The sequence below is a fragment of the Odocoileus virginianus genome, chromosome 26, assembly GCF_023699985.2.
Source record: "Odocoileus virginianus isolate 20LAN1187 ecotype Illinois chromosome 26, Ovbor_1.2, whole genome shotgun sequence".
NCBI classification, from domain to species: Eukaryota; Metazoa; Chordata; class Mammalia; order Artiodactyla; family Cervidae; genus Odocoileus; species Odocoileus virginianus.
Window position 1 is genome coordinate 44,363,353 of NC_069699.1, and position 21,012 is coordinate 44,384,364.

Below are 21,012 nucleotides of genomic sequence, written 5' to 3' on the forward strand. Positions count from 1 at the left end.
ATATTAAAAAGCAGAGACATTACTTTACCAACAAAGGTTTGTCTAGTCAAAGGTATGGTTTTTCCAGTAATCATGTATGGATATGAGAGTTGGACTGTAAACAAAGCTGAGCCCCAAAGAACTGATACTTTTGAACTGTGGTGTTGGAGAAGACTCTTAAGAGTCCCTTGGACTGCAAGGAGATCCAGCCAGTCAATCCTAAAGAAGATCAGTCCTGAATATTCATTGGAAGGACTGATGCTGAAGCTGAAACTCCCAATACTTTGGCCACCTGATGTGAAGAACTGACTCTTTTGAAAAAACACTGATGCTGGGAAAGGTTAAAGGCGGGAGGAGAAGGGGATGACAGCGGATGAGATGGTTGGATGGCATCTCAATGGGTGCCGATTCAATGGACCTGAGTTTGAGTAGGCTCTGGGAGTTGGTGATGAACAGGGAAGCCTGGCATGCTGCAGTCTATAGGGTCGCAAAGAGTTGGACATGACTGAGCGACTGAACTGACTAATAATAGTTTCAGTAAACTTAATATTTTACAGTTTAAGAAGGTATTCTAAAAAAGAAAAAAAAACCCAAATCATTTTATTCTACCAAGGTATTATTTCATTAATTAATCATTTGACTTTGTAGTTCATTAATTTGACAAATATTAATTGAGTACCAACTGTGTCTTAGGAGCAGGAATTTTAATGTCCAGTTTGTTCATTATTCTACCCTGGTGCCCAGTATAGAGCCTGGCATGTACTAGATGTTTGTTGTCGTTGTTGTTGAATTGCCCAATCAAGTCCAACTCTTTGTGACCCCATAGACTGCAGCTTGCCAGGCCTACCTGTCCCTTACCATCTCCCGGAGTTTGCCCAAGTTCATTGCGTCAGTGATGCTATGCTATCCAACCATCTCATCCTCTGACACCCCCTTCTCCTTCTGCCCTCAATCTTTCCCAGCATCAGGGGCTTTTCCAATGAGTCATCTGTTCATATCAGATGACCAAAATATTGGAGTTTCAGCTTCAGCATCAGTCCTTCCAGTGAATATTCAGGGTTGATCTCCCTTAAGATTGACTGGTTTGATCTTGTCCAAGGGACTTCCAGGAGTCTTCTCCAGTACCACAGTTCAAAGGCATCAATCCTTTGGTGTTCTGCCTTCTTTATGGTCTAGCTCTCACAACTGCACATGACCACGGTGAACTAATTGAGTGAAGCAATGCATGTTCTTGTAGAGTTTACTTTCTAGTGTATGCCAATACCTAGCACTGCAGGGGCTGTAAGAGACGTAGAATACATAGTCTGTACACATTGTAGTGGGATGTGTGGGTAATACCAAAGACTATACATTTTGAAACTATCTTGCCTCTCTTATTAGGAATGGAAATATATTTCCCAGAAGCTCCCCAGTAAACTTTTTCTTACTTCTTTCTGAGCCAGGACTGGGTCACATGGCCACAAGGAAGACTCAGAACACAATGATTATCTGACAGAGTGGGTGGGATGAGACTGACTGAGCATAATCCATTCTGTGACCAAATGTGGGTATGAGGGCATGGTGGAAGAGATGGAGGGAAAGACATTGGGCTGTACTAGTAGTGACCATTGCAGGATTGGAGAGTTGAATTGGACTGGGCTTACCTTTGTACAGTGCTAGTTTCTAGATATATAAAGGAGTAAAGTGGGAATTTAAACCTACTTGAGAAAAAACTTCAATCTTAACACTTTAAGCAAAAGCCTCATAAATCCTCTTCTTTGGAAGTTCATTTAAAGAATAAGAGAATTATGGCTTCCCTGGCGGCTCAGCGGTAAACAATCGGCCTGCCAGTGCAGGAGACATTGGCTCGATCCCTGCTCCGGGAAGATCACAGATTGTGAACCACAGCAGGGCGCAGGGCATCTGAGTCCGCGCACTGCAGCCCCCGAAGCCCTCACGCCCTAGAACCTGTGCTTGGCAGCAAGAGGTGCCACCACAGTGAGGGGCTCGTGCACCGCAACGGAGAGCGCCCTCGCTCGCTGCAGCCACAGAGGCTGTGCATCGAGGAAGACTCAGTGCACCCAAGAGTAAATAAATAAATACAATTGTTTTAAAAAAGAAAGTTGTATTTCTTTTTTCATGTGTTCATTAATTCAGAGTTTTCAGGCTTTTATTCTTTCATAAGAATTTACCTGGTTAAGGACCTAGTAAAGTAACATTTTGAGAGAAAGACATTGATGGCAACACCTATCTAGGTACCATCCAGACGCCTGGTTACTTACAATTCTAGTAGAACAGTGAAGAATCCTAAAGTTAAATACATGAATAAACAGAAGGACTAGAGGTAAGTCATTTAGGGCCATCGCTTTGTGGTGCAGGAGATAGACACCTCACAGTCATCCTGAGCTCCACGAAAACCTGGGAAAACCGGGGGAGTTCAAGCTCAGGAATCAGGCCAGGGTTCAGATGCTGCTCCTGATGTTTCCTAGCTGTATAAATTGACAGGTAATTTAATTTCTCGGAACCTCAGTCTCCTCATCTATAAAATGAGGTTATTATGTATGTGATAAGAAGATCGTTGGTTAGAATTAAATAAGATATAATTTTAAAATAGTTAACACGTTTTCCATGTACTGTTGGGCAGTGTTTTATTTACCGTATAACATACCAAATAAGTGTTGGGCACACATGTAGAAGGTACTCAAATATTACTTCTTTCCTTTTTTTTTTTTTAAAAAAAGATAGATGGCTAACAGGCATTTGTTGAGTTGAAATGAAGTTTCTGATCTGTCACTTGGCATGAGAAGGCTGAGAAACAGCAAACATGAAATGATAGAATAGTTTCCAGGCTTTTTGTAACCAGACACAGTCTCTTCTTGTAATCCTTTAATAAAAGGATTGCAAGTGGTACATTCTGACAGCTTGTGTTGGTGAATCAAGGACCTCTTTAGTCAGAATAAAGACATGTTGACTATTTTAACTTGTGCTTGTGCTACTGGCTCCCATATTAAAGCCGGTAATCAATGAAAAATGTGGTAATATTTGAGGTCTAGAAGATATGCTGTTTCTGCAGCTTACAAGATAATATAAGGATAAATGATTTTTAAATGCTTCTGTCATATTTTGGTACAATGAAAGATAGTTTTGAAACCTTGATTTAGTATTTTTGGTATCTGGAGTTGTGTAGGTGCTCAGTATCCTGGTAGTAATTAGCAATTGCTGAGGAAACAGGACTGCAGGGTGGCCATACTTACATCTATGAACCAGGGATTTATAAATTGGTTGGCATGAAATTTCCAACCTCTTGATAGTATGATTCAGTTTTTAAAAATTATCTCTGAAATTTTTGAAAGATGTGCTTTTTTAAGCAAGGCTTAGAAAAATTGACATTTTCCATTAAAAGTGCCTTTAATGGAAGATTTGTGGGTATTGAAATTGAGATTAAAATAAGATAACAGGGCAGCATAAATTACTAAATGGGTATGAGGAGGTGCCTTCATGGATGATTAGTAAACATAGAAAGAAAGGTGAATTGTAAGAGTGGGATTGAAGGTGACAAGAAGGTTCCCAAGGTATAAAATAAGGATTGAACCCATCTATCTAGCTGTTATAAAGAGTTGTTATTTTGCTCAGATGAAGTTGCAATTTATAAAGAAAATAGCTTATAAATTGGAAACACTTTAATAGTAATAATTATCCTTTTGTTGATTGAAAAAAATTCCCCTAAACACTCAAAAACAGTGAACCTTTAATGAAGAAAGCAATCATTTTTCCCTATTTGCATTAAAACCCTCTGGATTTTCCTCCCTCAAACCACTCTTCCTTTAGGCTGTTTTTTCTCCAAGTAACAATTTCATCCTTTCTAGGGGCTTCCCTGGTAGTTCAGCTGGTAAAGAATCCGCCTGCAATGCAGGAGACCCCAGTTCAATTCCTGGGTCCAGAAGATCCGCTGGAGAAGGGCATGGCAACCGACTCTAATATTCTTGCCTGGAGAATCCTTATGGACAGAGGAGCCTGGCAGGTTACAGTCCATGGGGTAGCAGAGTCAGACATGACTGAGCGACCAAGTACAACATTGCTTAGACCAAAGACTAGGTGTCAGGCTAGATAATGCTCTTTCTCTCATACCCCACATCCAGTCTCTCATTTACTCTTCTCAGTGTTTTTGCTGCTCCTTACCTGGAGTTAGCCACCAACACCTCTCACCTGGATTATTCCAGCATCCTTTAAATTGGTCTTCCTCCTTCTGCTCTTGTCCTTTTACAGTCTCTTCTCAACATAGCTTTCCTGGTGGCAGTAAAGAGTCTGCTTGCAGTGTGGGAGACCCAGGTTCGGTCCCTGGATTGGGAAGATCCCCTGGAGAAGGAAATGGCAACCCACTCCAGTATTCTTGCCTGGAAAATCCCTTGGATGGAGGAGCCTGGCAGGCCACAGTCCATGGGGTCGCAAAGAGTCGGACACAACAGAGTGACTTCACTTCATTTCACTTCATTCAACATAGCTGCAGAATAACCTTTTTTTTTTCCCCCCAAAGGTCAAACTCTCTCTCTCTACTCAAAATCTTCCAGTGACTTCCCCCAAACTAAAACTTTCACATCGGTCTACAAGTGTATATGTAATCTGGCTCCCTGGTACCTTTCTAAACTCATCTCCTAGCATCCCAGCCTTGATCACTGTGCTGCAACAGCATTGACCTTAGGTGTCCTGCACAAGGTCTCACTGAGGATCTTTGCAGTTATCTTTTCCTGCCTGGAATATTCTTACCCAGGTACCCACTTCCTCCCTTTACTCAGGTGTAGGCTCATGTCACCTCATAACTGAGATCTTAATCACCTTTTTGAAGGTAGTACTCTCCATCCTTTCTTGCTTCATTTTCCTCCTAACATTTTGTTCAGTATACCATACCCTTTGTTTTTCTCTCTCCCCACTCTGGACTGGGAGATTCATGAGGGCAGGGCTCCCCCTGAATCTGTTTATTTTCCTGTGGCAGATGGTATGCACTCAGTAAATATTCACTGATTAATTGAGAAAGCAATTCCATGGCAGTTCGTTGTATCTCTCCTGCTGATCTATAGAAGTGAAAGTTGCTCAGTCTTGTCTAACTGTGCGACCCCATGGGTCGCACGTAACCTAACAGGTTCCTCTGCCCGTGGAATTCTCCAGGCAGGAATACTGGAGTGGGTTGCCATCCCTTCTCCAGGGGGTCTTCTTAACCCAGGGATAGAACCTAGGTCTCCCACATTGCAGGCAGATTCTTTACCAACTGAGTTGTGTGAAAGTGAAAGGTGCTCAGTTGTGTCTGACTCTTTGCGACCCCATGCACCATACAGTCCATGGGATTATGGGCTTGCTTATTCAGTACATTGCATATAAATGGAAGCAGACAGTGTATGGCCTTTTGTGTTTGACTTCTTCCACTTGGCTCAGTATTTTCTAGGATATCTGTGCTGTAGTGTCAGTACTTTATTCCTTTTTGTGGCCAAATAATCTTCCATTGTGTTAGGTAGCTCACATTTTATGCATCCATTCATCAGCTGCTGGACATTTGGGTTGTTTCCACCTTTTGGCATTATGCAGAATGCTGCTGTGTACATTCATCTACAAGTTTTGGTGTAGACATATGTTTTTAGTCCTCTTGGGTATATACCAAGGAGTGGAATTGCTAGGTCTCATGGTAAATCTATATTTAACATTTTCAAAACTGCCCAACAGTTTTCTAAAGGGATTGCACCATTTTACATTCCCACCAGCATTACCTGTATGTTCTACCACCCCCACCCCAGAGGAGGAGGGTTGTGGTAAATACCATGGATCCCTAAGAAATAGGTGGGCGACAGTCACAGAGGAGCCTGGGAGTGTGGCAGACAGTGTGAAGTGGATGCTTCTCCTGCTCCCTCTCTCCTCTTGTTTGCTTTTGTGGCCTCTCCTACCCTGGCTTCCTGGCTAGTCTTAGAACACAGCTCACATGCCCTCATTCTGAGGTCTTTGTTCTGGGTTTTCCCTCTGCCTGTCATACTTTCCTTCCATTTGTCCTTCAGGTCTTTGTCCATTGTTAGCTTTTCGGTGATGCCCCACCTCCACCCTGTGTAACTTTTAGCCTGTGGGTCTCCCCTGCCCAGCTCTGTCACTTACCATATTTAGAAAAAGTACTGTACTTTTTATCCTTCCCAGTAAAACATACGCATCATGAGGGCAGAGAATTTGGCAGTGTTCTTCACTGATGGATCCCTAATATTTTGATAGGGCTTCACACACAGTAGGTTTCTGGTAAACGTTTGTTGAAAGAATGAATAACTTTTCATTATCAGTAAATGCATTTTTTTCTTAAAATAAAAATTTAAGTCATAGAAGTATATATATGAATATATTCTTAAAAAATTTATTCCATGCAGATAAAGCACGACTTTCCTTTTATCCTGTTCCTGAATCTCACTTTCCTAGAAGTAACCACTGGTAGTGATTTGGATGTGATCTTCCAGATCATTTTAAGGGTATCTGTGTATATATATAAAGAAATATATATATTATAGAAATATGTAGTTTTGAATATGTTTGAGTATGTTTCATAAATGTGCACACACACAAAAACTGCTGTCTACACTCAAAACCTTTTCATCACTCCTAACATAAACTCTGTGCCCGTTAAACTAGCTCGTTCTTTTTAACTCTCATCTTATAGATTTGCCCTAATTTACTGATTGATACTGAGGTTTCCAATTTTTCCTTAGTTACAGACATTGTTGAAGCATGCAATTAGACTTTTACACTTTGTACCTATGGGGGTGTTTTCTCTGTTTATGCCCTGAAAGTGAGAACAGTTTAATCTCTTTCTTTGAAATTGTTATACTACTTTTTGCGGGGGGGTGGGCATAGTTTTCTGAAATAGATATTGGAAATTGAATTGCTCAGAAGTAGAGAATGCAAGTTAAATTTTTTGATAGAATAAAATTCTTTAAAAGAGTCATATCCATTTGTGCTCTGTAACTGGTGATAGCAGCATTCATATCTTTGCCCATCTGTGAGTGAAAAATGCCTCATTTTAGCTGTTGATGTGAAACATTTTATATGCTTATAAGTCATTTCCATGTCTTTTATAAACCTCCTGTTTGTATCTATTTCACCCCTGTAAGGGTTGTTCTTTCATCTTTATTGATTTATAGGTATTTTCTATAATTATGGCTATTAATTTTTTGTCTATTATTTATAGAGCAGATAATATTTTCTTCTAGTCTCTAATTTGGCTTTGGAAGTGTTTTATGGTATCTTTTTGCTAATCAGAAGTTTTAAATGTTTATGTACTCAAATATCCATTTTACAGCTTCCTTGATTAAGGAAGTCTGTACCAAGGTTATAACCATATTCTCTGTGTTTCGCTTTTAATTTATTTGGAGTCTTAGTTTTCATGTTTTGCTCTTTTAATTCACCTGGGATTTATTTTTGTTGCAGCATGAAGTAAGGGTCTAATTTCTTTCTTCCCCAAATGAATAGCCTTTTCTTTTATTAGTTTGTTCATCCTTTCACAATTGATATGGGATGCCATTGTATCACAAAGTATTCTCTCATATAAATGGATCTATTTCTCAACCTCACTCTATTTTATTGACGTATTTGTCTTTTCTTGCACTAATACCACACTATTTTAATATTTTGATAGAAGGGACTAGCTTTGTCATATAACATCTTTTACAAAAATGTAGCTGGATTGTACATTTCCTCTTCTAGATGCATTTAAAAATTAGCTCATCAAGGTGAATAAAATACCTTGTTGGTATTTTAATTGGGAAGGAAAACTTTTCTCTAACACAGTTTTAATTTGGTCAGGTAGTAATAGATTGTATGCTTATGCCATATTTTACTTAAAAATTTCTCATTGTTAGACCAAAATAGCCCTTTTAAAATATTAACTGGTAATTTGACTTTTTAAAAGATTGAGATATAATTGACATAACATTGTATTAAGCCAAGGTATATAAAACTGTGATTTATATATATATATATATATATATATATACACACATATACAGTGCAAAATATATATTGCAAAAATGATTTAATTGTATATGTTCATATGTATACACTATATCTTCTTCATCTCTCCATAGACACTTAGGTTGCTTCCATATCTTAGCTGTTGTAAATAATGCTGCAATGAATGTGGGGTATAAGATATCTTTTTGAGTTAGTGTTTTCATTTTTTTTCACTTCACATACCCAGAACTGGAATTCCTGGATCATGTGGTAGTTCTGTTTTTCAATTTTTTAGGAAACTACATATTATTTTTATACTGTGCCTTGTTGTTCAGTTGTATCCAACTCTATGTGACCCCATGGACTGCAGCTAGCCAGGCTTCCCTGTCCATCACCATCTCCTGGAAGCTTGCTCAAACTCATGTCCATTGAATCGGTGATTCCATCCAACCATCTCACCCTTCATTGTACCCTTCTTCTGCCTCCAGTCTTTCAAAGCATCAGGGTCTTTTCCAATGAGTCAGTTCTTTGCATCAGACAAAGTATTGGAGTTTCAGCTTTAGCATCACTCCTTCCAATGAATAATCAGGACTGATTTCCTTGAGGACTGACTGGTTGGATCTCCTTGCTATCCAAGGGATTCTTAGAGAGTCTTCTCCAACACCACAGTTCAAAAACATCAGTTCTTCGGCTCTCAGCCTTCTCTATGGTCAAACTCTCACATCCATACCTGACTACTGGAAGAACCATTGTTTTGACTAGGTGGACCTTTGTTGGCAAGATAATGTCTCTACTTTTTAATATGCTGTCTAGATTGGTCATAGCTTTTCTTCCTAGGAGCAAGCGTCTTTTAATTTAATGGCTGCAGTCACTGTCTGCAGTGATTTTGGAGCCCAAGAAAATAAAATCTGTCATTGTCTCTGTTGTTTCCCCATCTCCTTGCCATGAAGTGATGGGGCTGGATGCCATGATCTTAGTTTTCTGAATGTTGAGCTTTAAGCCAACTTTTTCACTTTCCTCTTTCACTTTCATCAAGAGGCTCTTTAGTTCTTCTTCACTTTCTGCTATTAGGGGGGTGTCATCTGCATATCTGAGGTTGTTGATATTTCTCCTGGCAATCTTGATTCCAGCTTCTGCATCATCCAGCCCAGCATTTCACATGATGTGCTCTGCATATAAGTCAAATAAACAGGGTGACAATATATAGCCTTGACATACTCCTTTCCCAATTTGCAACCCATCTGTTGCTCCATGTCCGGATCTAACTGTTCCTTCTTGACCTGCATACATGTTTCTTAGGAGACAGGTAAAGTGGTCTGGTATTCCCATCTCTTTTAGAATTTCCCACATTTTGTTGTGATCCACACAGTCAAAGGCTTTAGCATAGTCAATGAAGCAGAAATAGATGTTTTTCCAGAATTCTTTTGCTTTTTCTGTGACCCAACGGATGTTGGCAATTTGATCTCTGGTTCTTCTGCCTTTTCTAAATCCAGCTTGAATATCTGGAAGTTCTTGGTTCACGTACTGTTGAAGCCTAGCTTGAAGAATTTTGAGCATTACTTTGCTAGCATGTGAGATGAGTGCAGTTGTGCGGTAGTTTGAACATTCTTTGGCATTGCCTTTCTTTGGGATTGAAATGAAAACTGACCTTTTCCAGTCTTGTGGCCACTGCTGAGTTTTTCAAATTTGCTGGCATATTGAGTACACTTTCACAGCATCATCTTTTAGGATTTGAAATAACTCAACTGGAATTCCATCACCACCACTAGCTTTGTAGTAGTGCTTCCTAAGGCCCACTTGACCTCTTACTTCAGGATGTCTGGCTCTAGGTGAGTGATCACACCATCATGGTTATCTGGGTCATTAAGATCTTTTTTGTATAGTTCTGTACATTCTTGCCATCCCTTAGTAATATCTTCTGCTTCTGCTTTAGGTCCATACCATTTGTGTCCTTTATTGTGCTCATCTTTTCATGAAATGTTCCTTTGATATCTCTGATTTTTTTTGAAGAAATCTCTAGTCTTTCCCATTCTATTGTTTTCCTCTATTTCTTTGCTTTGTTTAGTTAGGAAGGCTTTCTTATCTCTCCTTGCTCTTTGGAATTCTGCATTCAGATGGGTATATCTTTCCTTTTTTCCTTTGCCGTTAGCTTCTCTTCTTTCCTCAGCTGTTTGTAAGGCCTCCTTAGGCAACCAGTTTACCTTTTTGCATTTCTTCTTCTTGGGGATTGTTTTGATCACCACCTCCTATAGAGTGTTATGAACCTCCATCCATAGTTCTTCATGCACTCTATCAGATCTAATCCCTTGAATTTATTTGTCACTTCCATTATATAATCATAAAGGATTTGATTTAAGTCATACCTGAATGGTCTAGTGGCTTTCCCTATTTTCTTCAATGTAAGTTTGAATTTAGCAATAAGGAGTTCATGATCTGAGCCACAGTCAGCTCCCAGTCTTATTTTTGCTGACTGTATAGAGTTTCTGCATCTTTGGCTGCAAAGAATATGATCAGTCTTATTTTGGTATTGACTATCTGGTGAGGGCCATGTGTAGAGTCTTCTCTTGTGTTGTCAGAAGAGGGTGTTTGCTATGACCAGTGCGTTCTCTTGGCAAAACTGTGTTAGCCTTTGCCCTGCTTCGTTTTATACTCTAAGACCAAACTTACCCGTTATTCCAGGTGTCTCTTGACTTCCTACTTTTGCTTTCCAGTCCCCTATGATGAAAAGAACACCTTTTTTGGTGTTAGTTCTAGAAGGTCTTGTAGGTCTTCATAGAACCATTCAACTTCAGCTTCTTCAGCATTAGTGGTTGGGGCATAGACTTGGATTACTGTGATATCGAATGGTTTGTCTTGGAAACAAAGTTCATTCTGTCATTTTTGAGGTTGCTCCCAAGTACTGCATTTCAGACTCTTCTGTTGACTATGAGGGCTACTTTGTTTCTTTTAAGGGATTCTTGCCCATACCATGCCTCAGTTCAGTCAGTCAGTTCAGTCGCTCAGTCATATCCAACTTTTTGCGACCCCATGAATCGCAGCATGCCAGGCCTTCCTGTCCATCCCCAACTCCCAGAGTTGACTCAAACTCAGGCCCATCGAGTCAGTGATGCCATCCAGCCATCTCATCCTCTGTCATCCTCTTCTCCTCCTGCCCCTAATACCTCCCAGCATCAGGGTCTTTTCCAATGAGTCAACTCTTCGAATGAGGTAGCCAAAGTATTGGAGTTTCAGCTTCAGCGTCAGTCCCTCCAGTGAACACCCAGTACTGATCTCCCTTAGGATGGACTGGTTGGATCTCCTTGCAGTCCAAGGGACTCTCAAGAGTCTTCTCCAACCACCAGTGTTTATTCCCACCAGTAATGCAAAGTAGTTTCCTGTCCTCCACATCTTTGCCAACACTTGTTATTTTTTTTCTTTTTGATGATAGCCATTCCAATATGTATGCTTTGAGAGCTCACTGTGGTTTTGAAACCCATTTCTTTAATGATGTGATGTTGCACACCTTTTAAAAAAAGGGTATTCTTTAAAGTATTCTTTTCCCTTTTTATTAAACTTTTTATTTTCTGTTGATGTATAGTTGATTAGCAGTGTTGTTGTGATAGTTTCAGGGGGACAGCAAAGAGACTCAGCCATACGTATAATGTGTATTCATTCTCCCCCAAACTTTCTCCCATCCAGACTTCCACAGAACCTTAGGGTATTCCTGTGTTGTGACTTTTGTTGAAAGCTTTTACTGTTTTTGTAAGTTAATAAGTATTGATTTGTTCAACTAAGATAGATATGCCCTGTGTTGTGTTTACATAGTCATGAAAAGTTAAGTTAGTGTCAAATTTAATTTAGATGATCTGAGTGGCTAAGATTTGTCAACTTAACAGACTTATTTTTATGTTCCTAGTTCAACATGTAGCAGTGGGTTAAAAACAACAATAACAAACAACTTAATGAAACAATAGAAATTTTCTACTCCTGATAATCAAGTTACATTGACATTTGACAGATGTAAGTGTAAGATTTAATTTACATAGCCTGTCAAATAGGATGTGCACAAGGTCAGAGAGTGAAGATTAACCATTGTGGGGAGTGGAAGACCAACTGAAATCTACACATGTTGGGGGACAAAAATACAGTGATTGCCACTAGCATCTACTGTCAGGAGCAAGGTTAACTTTGCAAATCTGCCCCCAGTGGAGCATCTGATTTGCTGAATTGTTTGCATTTATCATATTTACAGCATACTTGAAGTTATTATTGACCTTCCATTTGTTGAGTTGAGGGACAGGAGTGCAAATTCAAACATTTCAGTGGGAATTTTCTTTTTAACTGTCTGGTAAATATTTACTGAATTAAAACAGTTTCTTGCATCCACCATACATAATAGGTCATATCTTTATAGTCACACTGAGTTTTGTTCTTCCAGAGTGCTTTAAAAGTTATGTCCAGCATGTTAAATCATTTGGCTGAGGATTTTAAGCTATAGAAATCTCTCTGGCATTATTGTAACTTTTCTCTGTAATAAATATTCTTACTCAGTGTTTAATCTTAGCCTAGAAAATCAAGTGCTTTATCGTGGAGCCGAGTAGTATAAAGGGAAGGGGAAACATCATGTAGCTGTTTGTTGTTCAGATGACTTTTAGATCTTTTAAAAGTTCTATTTAAAAGTAAGTATCCCATGGCAGTTTTATTTTACATTGATGTATCACTAAAAATGAAATAGTTAAATTCAGTTTTATTCTGCCTGGGTTTTGTTCTTTCCTTTGTGTGCCTGTGTATGTTTGACTTCAGAGCTTGTTTTGTACAATTAATTTTGCTTTTTAAATTGTTATTTATATTTCTTAGAGGTGTTTCATATTTTAGAATAGCTATACTTTGGCTTCGGTCTCTTTTATTAGAATCTCCTGTAATAGGCTCCTGTTTAGCTCACTGAAATAATTTTAAATAAGATGAACAAGATCCAGATCAGTTAGTTCATGAGAGCTTATTTACATAAATAGCTCTTAATGTATTCTGGTCACCACAAGAGGAATTCTAATGCCAAAATCAGTAATAAAATAAAGGCAATAAAGCAATTTAACATGAATAGGAAATAAATGAAATAAAAGGAAATAAATGAAAAGTGAATTAAATTTTTACAGTTTTCAAGCTCCTGGATATTTTACTTTTTTTTTTTTTTCCCCCTCACTGCATGAAAAGACAGCAGACTAGTAATAAAGAGAAGGATCTGTGAGATGTTCTACAGCAAAAGTCTTCATCATTTTATTTTTCTTGATCCTATTAAGACTATGAACTGACTGTTTATTGTTTAAAAATCTAAGTGATGTTGTAAGATTGAAAAAGTCTCAGTCCTTTTTCACAACTTTGCATGGTGACAGATGGTAACTGGTCTTATTGCAATGATCATTTCATATTGTATTAAAAAAAATTGAATCACTAAACCTGAAACTTACCTAATACTGTATGTTAATTATAACTCAATTTTTGAAAATTTATATTCTTAGTTTCACCTGTGTAAGACTTGCATTTCCACCAACTCGTATCTTTTTGGCTCTGAAGATTTATTTATAATAATTATTATTATTGCACTATGGGGCTCACTGCACAAAATATGGCGGTGTATTTCAAGAGTTGATGAGTGCAAGCAGTGGGTGCTATCTGCAAAATCTTATAAACCAACAGAAAATTTTGTCGTATCAGACCCATGACAAAGTTTCAAGACTGTATGTTGAGATGACAACTAAATTACTGCCATAGGAATAATAAATAATAATATATTATAAATAATAAATAATAATAAATATAAATAAATAATAATAATAAACCTATCAACTGCATAACATTAACTCAGCATTTACTATGTAACTCTCTGCTAAATGTTCTTCGGGGTTTATCCTACTTATCTTGTCAGCTGGTGAGGTAGGTACAATACTGTTAATCCCTACTTTAATAAGTGATATCATTGGCACAAATAAGGCATTTGTTCAAAGTCACATAGCCAAGTAAACAATGGACACAAGATTTTTAAAAGTTAATATAAATTATCCTTCACTTGCTTTTTTTTCACTGAGTGTAAAGATGACATTCCCATATGCTTTTATAAATCTACCTATATTCTTCTAATGGATACAGAGTATTTCCTAGTGTACATGTTTCATAATATGTGTAGCCATCTCATTCACATTTGATGAATGTGGTTTCTGGTTTCTCACTGTTACAGATAATAATATTAAGGAGATTGGACATATTTTTATAAGTTTTTAAACTGATTTTTAATGTGAGTTAATTACTTAATTATTAATATTTTGCCCATTTTTTTGTGTGTGGAATTATAGGACCTTGTATTAATCCATTATCTTACATATTGCTAATATTTTCACCTATCTCAACTGTCCTTTTGCTTTTATTGAATATTAATTGACATAACATTATATTAGTTTCAGACACATAGCATAATGATTTGACATTTGTATACACTGTGAGTGATTGCTGCAGTAAATCTATTTAACATCTGTCACCAAACATAGAAAAAATTTTTTTCTTGTAATGAGAACTTTTCAAAACTACTATCTTACTTTGAATTTTGTTTATGGTGTCTTTGCCATGTAGAAATTTGATACTTTTATGTTTTTGTTGTTTCCTTTTTGTCCTTTTATGTTTTGTCTCCTTTATGGTTTCTCTCTTTGGGTCCAGAGTGGTTTTTTTTTTTTCTTTTCGGAGTGACCTTTTTTAAAACAAATTTGATCTGTTTAAAACAGATTTAAAAAGGGCTTCCCTGATAGCTCGGTTGGTAAAGAATCCGCCTGCAATGCAGGAGACCCCAGTTCGATTTCTGAGTCGGAAAGATCCGCTGGAGAAGGAATAGGCTACCCACTCCAGTATTCTTGGGCTTCCCTTGTGGCTCAACTGGTAAAGAATCTTGCCTGCAATGCGGAGGGCCTGAGTTCAGTCAGATCCCTGGGTCTGTAAGATCCCCTGGAGGAGGGCATGGCAATGCACTCCATGGATAATTCCATGGACAGAGGAACCTGGCAGGCTACATCCATAGAATTGCAAAGAGTCGGACAGTACTGGTGACTGAGCACGCACACACTGCTTAGTTGAAGCCCTTGGTTGCATCTCATTGAGAGGTGGTGTATCATATAGTGCTTGAGGAAATAGAGTATGGGTGTTTTGCTAGGTTTGAAACCTGGTTTTGTCTCTTACTGTAGGACACTGGCAGTAGACCTTGTTCTTAGCTTGTCTCCTCATGGTGGTTATGGTTGCCTTGCTCAGTTGTTGAGACTGTTAAATGGCTTAGCGTGTGTAAGTGCCTTGGATAGTACCCACACATGGTAAATCCTCAGTAAGTATCATGGGTGTTATTGTTTCTCTTCCTGTCCAGTCTCCTCGTGTGCCACTCACCCGGTGGGTTCTGATGCTTCAGCCGCTGAGGCCTCCTCTCAGTCCCTCCCTGCCCTGGAGCCTCTGTGTGTGCTGCTCCCTGTTCCTGGACCACACTTCCTTTTCTGTCCTCTTTGACTCGCTGCAGGTTCCCCTTTGTTGTTCAGTCATTCAGTCATGTTTGACTCTTTGCAATCCCATGGACTGCAGCACACCAGCAGGGTTCCCTGTCCTTCAGTATCTCCTGGAGTTTGCTCGAACTCATGTCCATTGAGTCAGTGATGCCATCCAACCATCTCATCCTCTGTCACCCCCTTCTCCTCCTACTCTTAATCTTTCCCACCATCATCAGTCTTTTGCAGTGAGTCTTTCTTCACGTCAGGGGACCACAAGTATTGGAACTTCACCGGCAGTCCTTACAGTGAATATTCAGGAAATACTGATTTCCTTTAGAATTGACTGGTTTGATTTCCTTGCTATCCAGTGGACTCTCAAGAGTCTTCTCCTGCACCACAGTTCAAAAGCATCAATTCTTTGGCGCTCAACCTTTAGTATCACCTTAAATATCCCCCTCACCGCCCCCGCCACCCCACCACCTCCAACCAGGGACCATGTCAGTGTCCTCTTAGTTTAGGTTAGGTCTGCCATTATGTTCTGTTTTAGCACCCGCTGCTTTTCCTTCTTAGCACTTTAAATAATTGTTGTAAATTGTTAGCTTAAATTTTCTTTCTCCTGTTAAAAATAAGTGTCATGAATGCAGAAACTAAGTCTCTCTTGGTTACTTTACCTTTACCCCCTGGAATAGTAGATGGTAATGAACTGGTGTTCCATAATATGGGGAGTGAATGAATTACAGGTGGAATGGTATTCAAATACCATTCCAAATGGTATTCAAACTGAATGTTTTGGACTTGGAATTAAAAAGGAAGCTGAGAGAAGAAAGCTTGCTCAGAGGCTTTAAATGTCACTACCAAGTTTGTACTCAGTTGTTCCTATCTGTGAAAGTGTGAGTTTCAGTGCTTAAGTTGTATGAAAGGACTTTGGATAACTGGCAGTTACCTCAAATGGGATATCCATAGTATTAACAGTTATTAAGATTTTCTCTATGCTCAGTAAGGAATTTAGTTTTAAAAGCTGAAAAGGATGTTACGCTCATTTTACAGATTTTAAAAATGGACATAATGTAGTTTGTATAAGATAGCATATTTGTCGTGGGTGGAGCTGGAGCTAGAATCTGTTTAAAAGGTTTTTATGAGAATCCATTACTGGGGATTGAATACAGATTCAGAATCTTGTTGACAGGTTCAGAGGTATTTGCTCTTGTAGGTAATCCAGGCAGCTGTGGCTGTTGAGTTCCTGTTCCACCCTCACGGTTTTCTGCGTTGTTGTCCTTGTGTCTGTTCACATTGTGCCTTCGGCAGCAGCTTCTTTCCTCTTTCTGCTCTATTAGGCATACGTAAGACAGTATCTGAGATTATTTTGCATGTAAGTAAAGCAGGAATAAATAGATTCATCCATGTGCAGCATGGATGGGCCTCAAAAACATGCTGACTGAAAGAAGCAAGATACAGGAAACCACATAGTGTATGATTCCATTCCTGTGACATGTCCAGAAGTGACAAAATCTCTAGAGACAGAAAGTTGATTAGTGGTTGCCTGAGGCTGGGGATGGAATGGGGAAGAACTGCAGGTGGGAAGGAAGTTCTTTTCCAGGGGGATAGAAATATTCTAAAATTGGATTATAGTGATGGTTACATAACTCTGTAAATTTACTAAAGATTATTGAATTGTACACTTAAAATGGAACATTTTGGCATGTGAGTTATATCCCAATAAAATTTTTTTTTAAGAAGAAATGAATTCAGAGCTTATTTTGGAAGAATTGTGCTTTCTTTCTAAATTGTAGACAAATATAGTTCATACTTTTTGGTTCTGCATAATATTCTAGATAAATGAAATGGGAAACTAGATAAAATAATACATTGTATCCTGAATCTTACTCACTAAGACAGAACTTTCAAAGCTAAACTCCTCCTCCACTCCCCAGAACTTCCTTAAGAATTGGAGTTTTCATGGATAGGCCTGCTCAGTATTATAATCTTAAGTTGAAGGGATAGTGATTCATATATATATGTTTATTTGTTGTGATTTTTAGATATCAAGATCTTAATAGCTTGCTCTCTCTGTCAACACACACACATGTCTTCCAAACTAGAAACGGTGTCAGTTTTTGTCTGATTACCTCTGTGCTGCCAGTGTGTTTTCATCTGCCGTTTCAACCCACCAGAGTGTTATGTCTTATGAATGAGTAAACACGGCACTGCAGCCTGTTAATGTGTTTGTTCTTTTTGATTTTTCAGCACTTTCACTTGGACCCTTTGATGCCCATTGAACAGATGCTTGAGAGTTGCAAGTAATCTTCAGATTGTAGCATAACCATAAGGCCTGTCCTCTGTGTGGGGAGGAGATTACCCATGTGCTGTGGAAATGAACGGGGAGCAGCAGACTGATGCAGGTATTGGTTTTGCTGAGCAGAATCTGTTTTTCGGAGTGCAGAATTCCATTACTCACCTATGTTACATTGTCAGGCTTATCTTTCTATCACTAAATGGGAAACTCTTTGAAGATATGAGTTACCTTTCTTTGTACCTGGCACTAGGGGTGCTCAGCCTGCTTGCTGAAAAAGTAAATAACTGTTATGAGCAGACTTCGTTAAAAAAAAAAAAAAAGTTAGAAAAGCTTGCTTCAGAATAAAACCAAAAGATTCCTAAAAAAAAAAAGTTAATTTGTTTTGAAGTAAGTATTAATTCATAGGAGCTTGCAAAGATTCTGACAGTCTTCATGTACCCATCACCCAACTTCTACTGTAAGTTACATCTCATTTAAGTATAGTGCAGTATAAAAGCTGGAAATTGATATATGTATCAAATGTATGTATTTCTCTATGATTTGTGTAAATTCCTGTAACTGTCACTTCAGTCAAGATACAGAACTATTCTATCACCACCCAAGAGCTCCTTTGTACTGCCCCTTCACAGTTACACCCGACTCCTCTTCCCCAGCATTCCCTAACCCCAGGTAACCATTAATCATTTCTTCATATCTATAATTTTGTCATTTCCAGAATGTTACATAAGTAGAACCACACAGTATGTGAGTTTCTGAGATGGGCTTTTTTTCACTCAAAATAATGCCCCTGAGATATCCATCCAGATTCTTGAATATATTAGGAATCTGTTCTCTTTTATTGCTTGGTAGTATTCTGTGGATATACTGCCGTTTGGTTACCCATTCATCTGTTGCAGTACATTTTGGTTGCTTCCAGCTTTTGGCTTTTATGAATAAAGCTGCTATGAATACTCATATACATAAGATTTCATTTTTCTGGGATAAATGCCCAGGAGCACAGCTACTTTCCAGAGTGGCTATACCATATACATTCTTTCCAGCAATGTATGAGATCTGATTTCTTCACATCCTCACAGCCATTTGGTATTGTCACTATTTTTACTTAAGTCGTGCTGATAAATTAACAGATCATCTTGGTCTTACTTTGCATTCCCCTAATGGCTAGTGATGCTGAACAGGTTCTTACTTGCCATCCCTATATCCTCTTCAGTACCATGTCATCGTATTTTTGGCTCATTTATCAGTCATTTTGTTTGTTTGCTTTTTAATTACAACTTTTTTGAAGTACTTTTTTTTGAGATACAATTCACATGCTATAAAATTTACCATTTGAAAATACACAATTCAGTGGATTTTAGTGTATTCACAAGCACTACTACCTAATTCCAGAACATTTTCATCACTCCTCAGAAGAAACCATTGGCAGTTATTTCTTACTTAATCTAGCCTCTGGAGATCATGTCTACTTTCTGTCTCTATAGATTTTACCTATTCATACTCTTTTTTTATTAACATTTCCATGGTATATCCTTTTCATTCTTTCACTTTCAACCTCTGTGAATCATTATATTTGAAGTAACTTCCTTATAAAACCATGTAGTCATTAAAAATTTTTTTTTCAGTCTTGTAATTGGTGTGTGTGGACCATTTACACTTAATATAATTATTGATATGCTAAGGGTCATGTGTGCCTTTTTTTTTTTTTTAACATCTGTGGTTTTGTTTGTTTTCTCTATTTTTTGTTCCTTTTCCTATCTTCCTGTGGAATCCTTGAAAATGTTTTTAGAATTTTGTTTTGATTTGTCTCTACAGTGTTCTTTTTTTTTTTTTTAAGATTTTGTTTGCTTGCGTCTCTGTTGCCGCGCAGGCTTTCTCTCGTTGCGGCATGCAGGGCTAGCCTCTCGTTGCTGCACTGGCTTGTCACTGGGGAGGCTTCTCTTGTCGCATAGCACAGCCTTTAGGCACACAGGCTTTAGGAATTGCGGCTTGCGGGCTCTAAAGCACTGGGTCAGTAGTTGTGGCGCCCAGGCTTAGTTGCCCCATGGCATGTGGGATCTTCCTGGGGCAGGGATCGAACCTATATCCCCTGAGTTGGCAGGTAGGTTCTTAACCAATCAGTCATCAAGGAAGCCCTGTATACTGTTCTTGAGTGTATCTCTGTGTAGCTTTTTTAGTGGTTGCTCTAGGTATTATGTATATCTAACACATGCCACTCTGCTGATGTTGTCGTTTTGTTAGAGTGAAGTGTAGAAATTTTACCTGCTTTTTATATCTCTTTACCTACTCTTATTTATAATAAAAATCTTGTCTTAAATATTTCTCTACATATTTTGAGAACCATATCAGATATTGTTAAAATTTGAGGGAACTTTCCTGGCTGGCCAGTGATTAAGACTGCACTTCCAATGCAGGGTGTTGTATGTTCTATCCCTGGTCAGGGAACTAAGATCCCACATGCCTTGTGGTATGGCCAAATTTTTTTTTTTGCTTCAGCTGTCAGATATAATTTAGAAATTGAAGAGAAGAAGGAAAATGTTTCATAATAATGTTTTCCACTATTTTTATTTTTTGTTCTTTATTCTTTCCTGATTTTCCAAGATTCCTTCTACTATCATTTCACTTCTGTTTATAGAATTTCCTTTAGCCATTTTTCTAGGGTAGGTCTGTTGGTGATAAAATTATTAGTTTCCCTGTCTCTGGTCACTTCCCTTAGAAGGGGTATTATTCTCTTGCTGCTTTCAAGATTTTTTGTCTTTCATTTTCAGCAGTTTGACTCTGTGTGTCTGTGTACAGATTTCCTTGGGTTTATCTTGTTTGGAGTTTTCTCAGCTTCTTAAAACTGTAGGCTTTTTTGACAAACTTGAAATGTTTTCAGCCATTATTTCTTCTAGGACTTTTACTGCCCTGTTCTTTCTCTTTTGGGACCCTGAAGACACTTTTGTTAAATCTTTGTTATTGTTGCACAGTTTTGTGAGGCTCTTTTCATTTTTTTCTCTTTGTTGTTTAAATTGGGTGTTTTCTATTGCTTTTTAATTTTAGTAATTCTTTGTTCTCCCCATTCTGCTTATAGAGCTTATCTATGGAGGGGTTTGTTTTGTTTTTTGTTTATTATATTTTCAGTTCTAAAATTTCTTTTTTTAGCTGAAGAGGAATGAAAGTTGGGAATAGGTCCAACTTAAAGTGCCACAGTCCCACTCTTCTGACAGAGGTTCAATGACTTGTCTTGAATAGATGCTTTTCAGTTTTGTTTTTTTTTTTTTGCCTTCAGTTACTTTCAGAACTTTGAAATAGTCAACTTTCATT

General features: G+C 38.2%; 1 protein-coding gene across 8 annotated transcripts in view; it reads left to right on the forward strand.

Annotated features, from left to right (window-relative positions):
- The window catches only part of SFMBT1 (Scm like with four mbt domains 1), a 112,427-nt gene that overhangs the window by 43,156 nt on the left and 48,259 nt on the right, over positions 1-21,012 (forward strand). For all 8 annotated transcript variants that reach the window (XM_020874260.2, XM_020874255.2, XM_070455935.1 and 5 more), the window contains one exon: positions 17,661-17,815. In XM_020874260.2, the coding sequence (XP_020729919.2) occupies positions 17,788-17,815 (28 nt within the window). In that variant the 5' untranslated portion in view covers positions 17,661-17,787. The remainder of the gene's footprint in view (positions 1-17,660; positions 17,816-21,012) is intronic.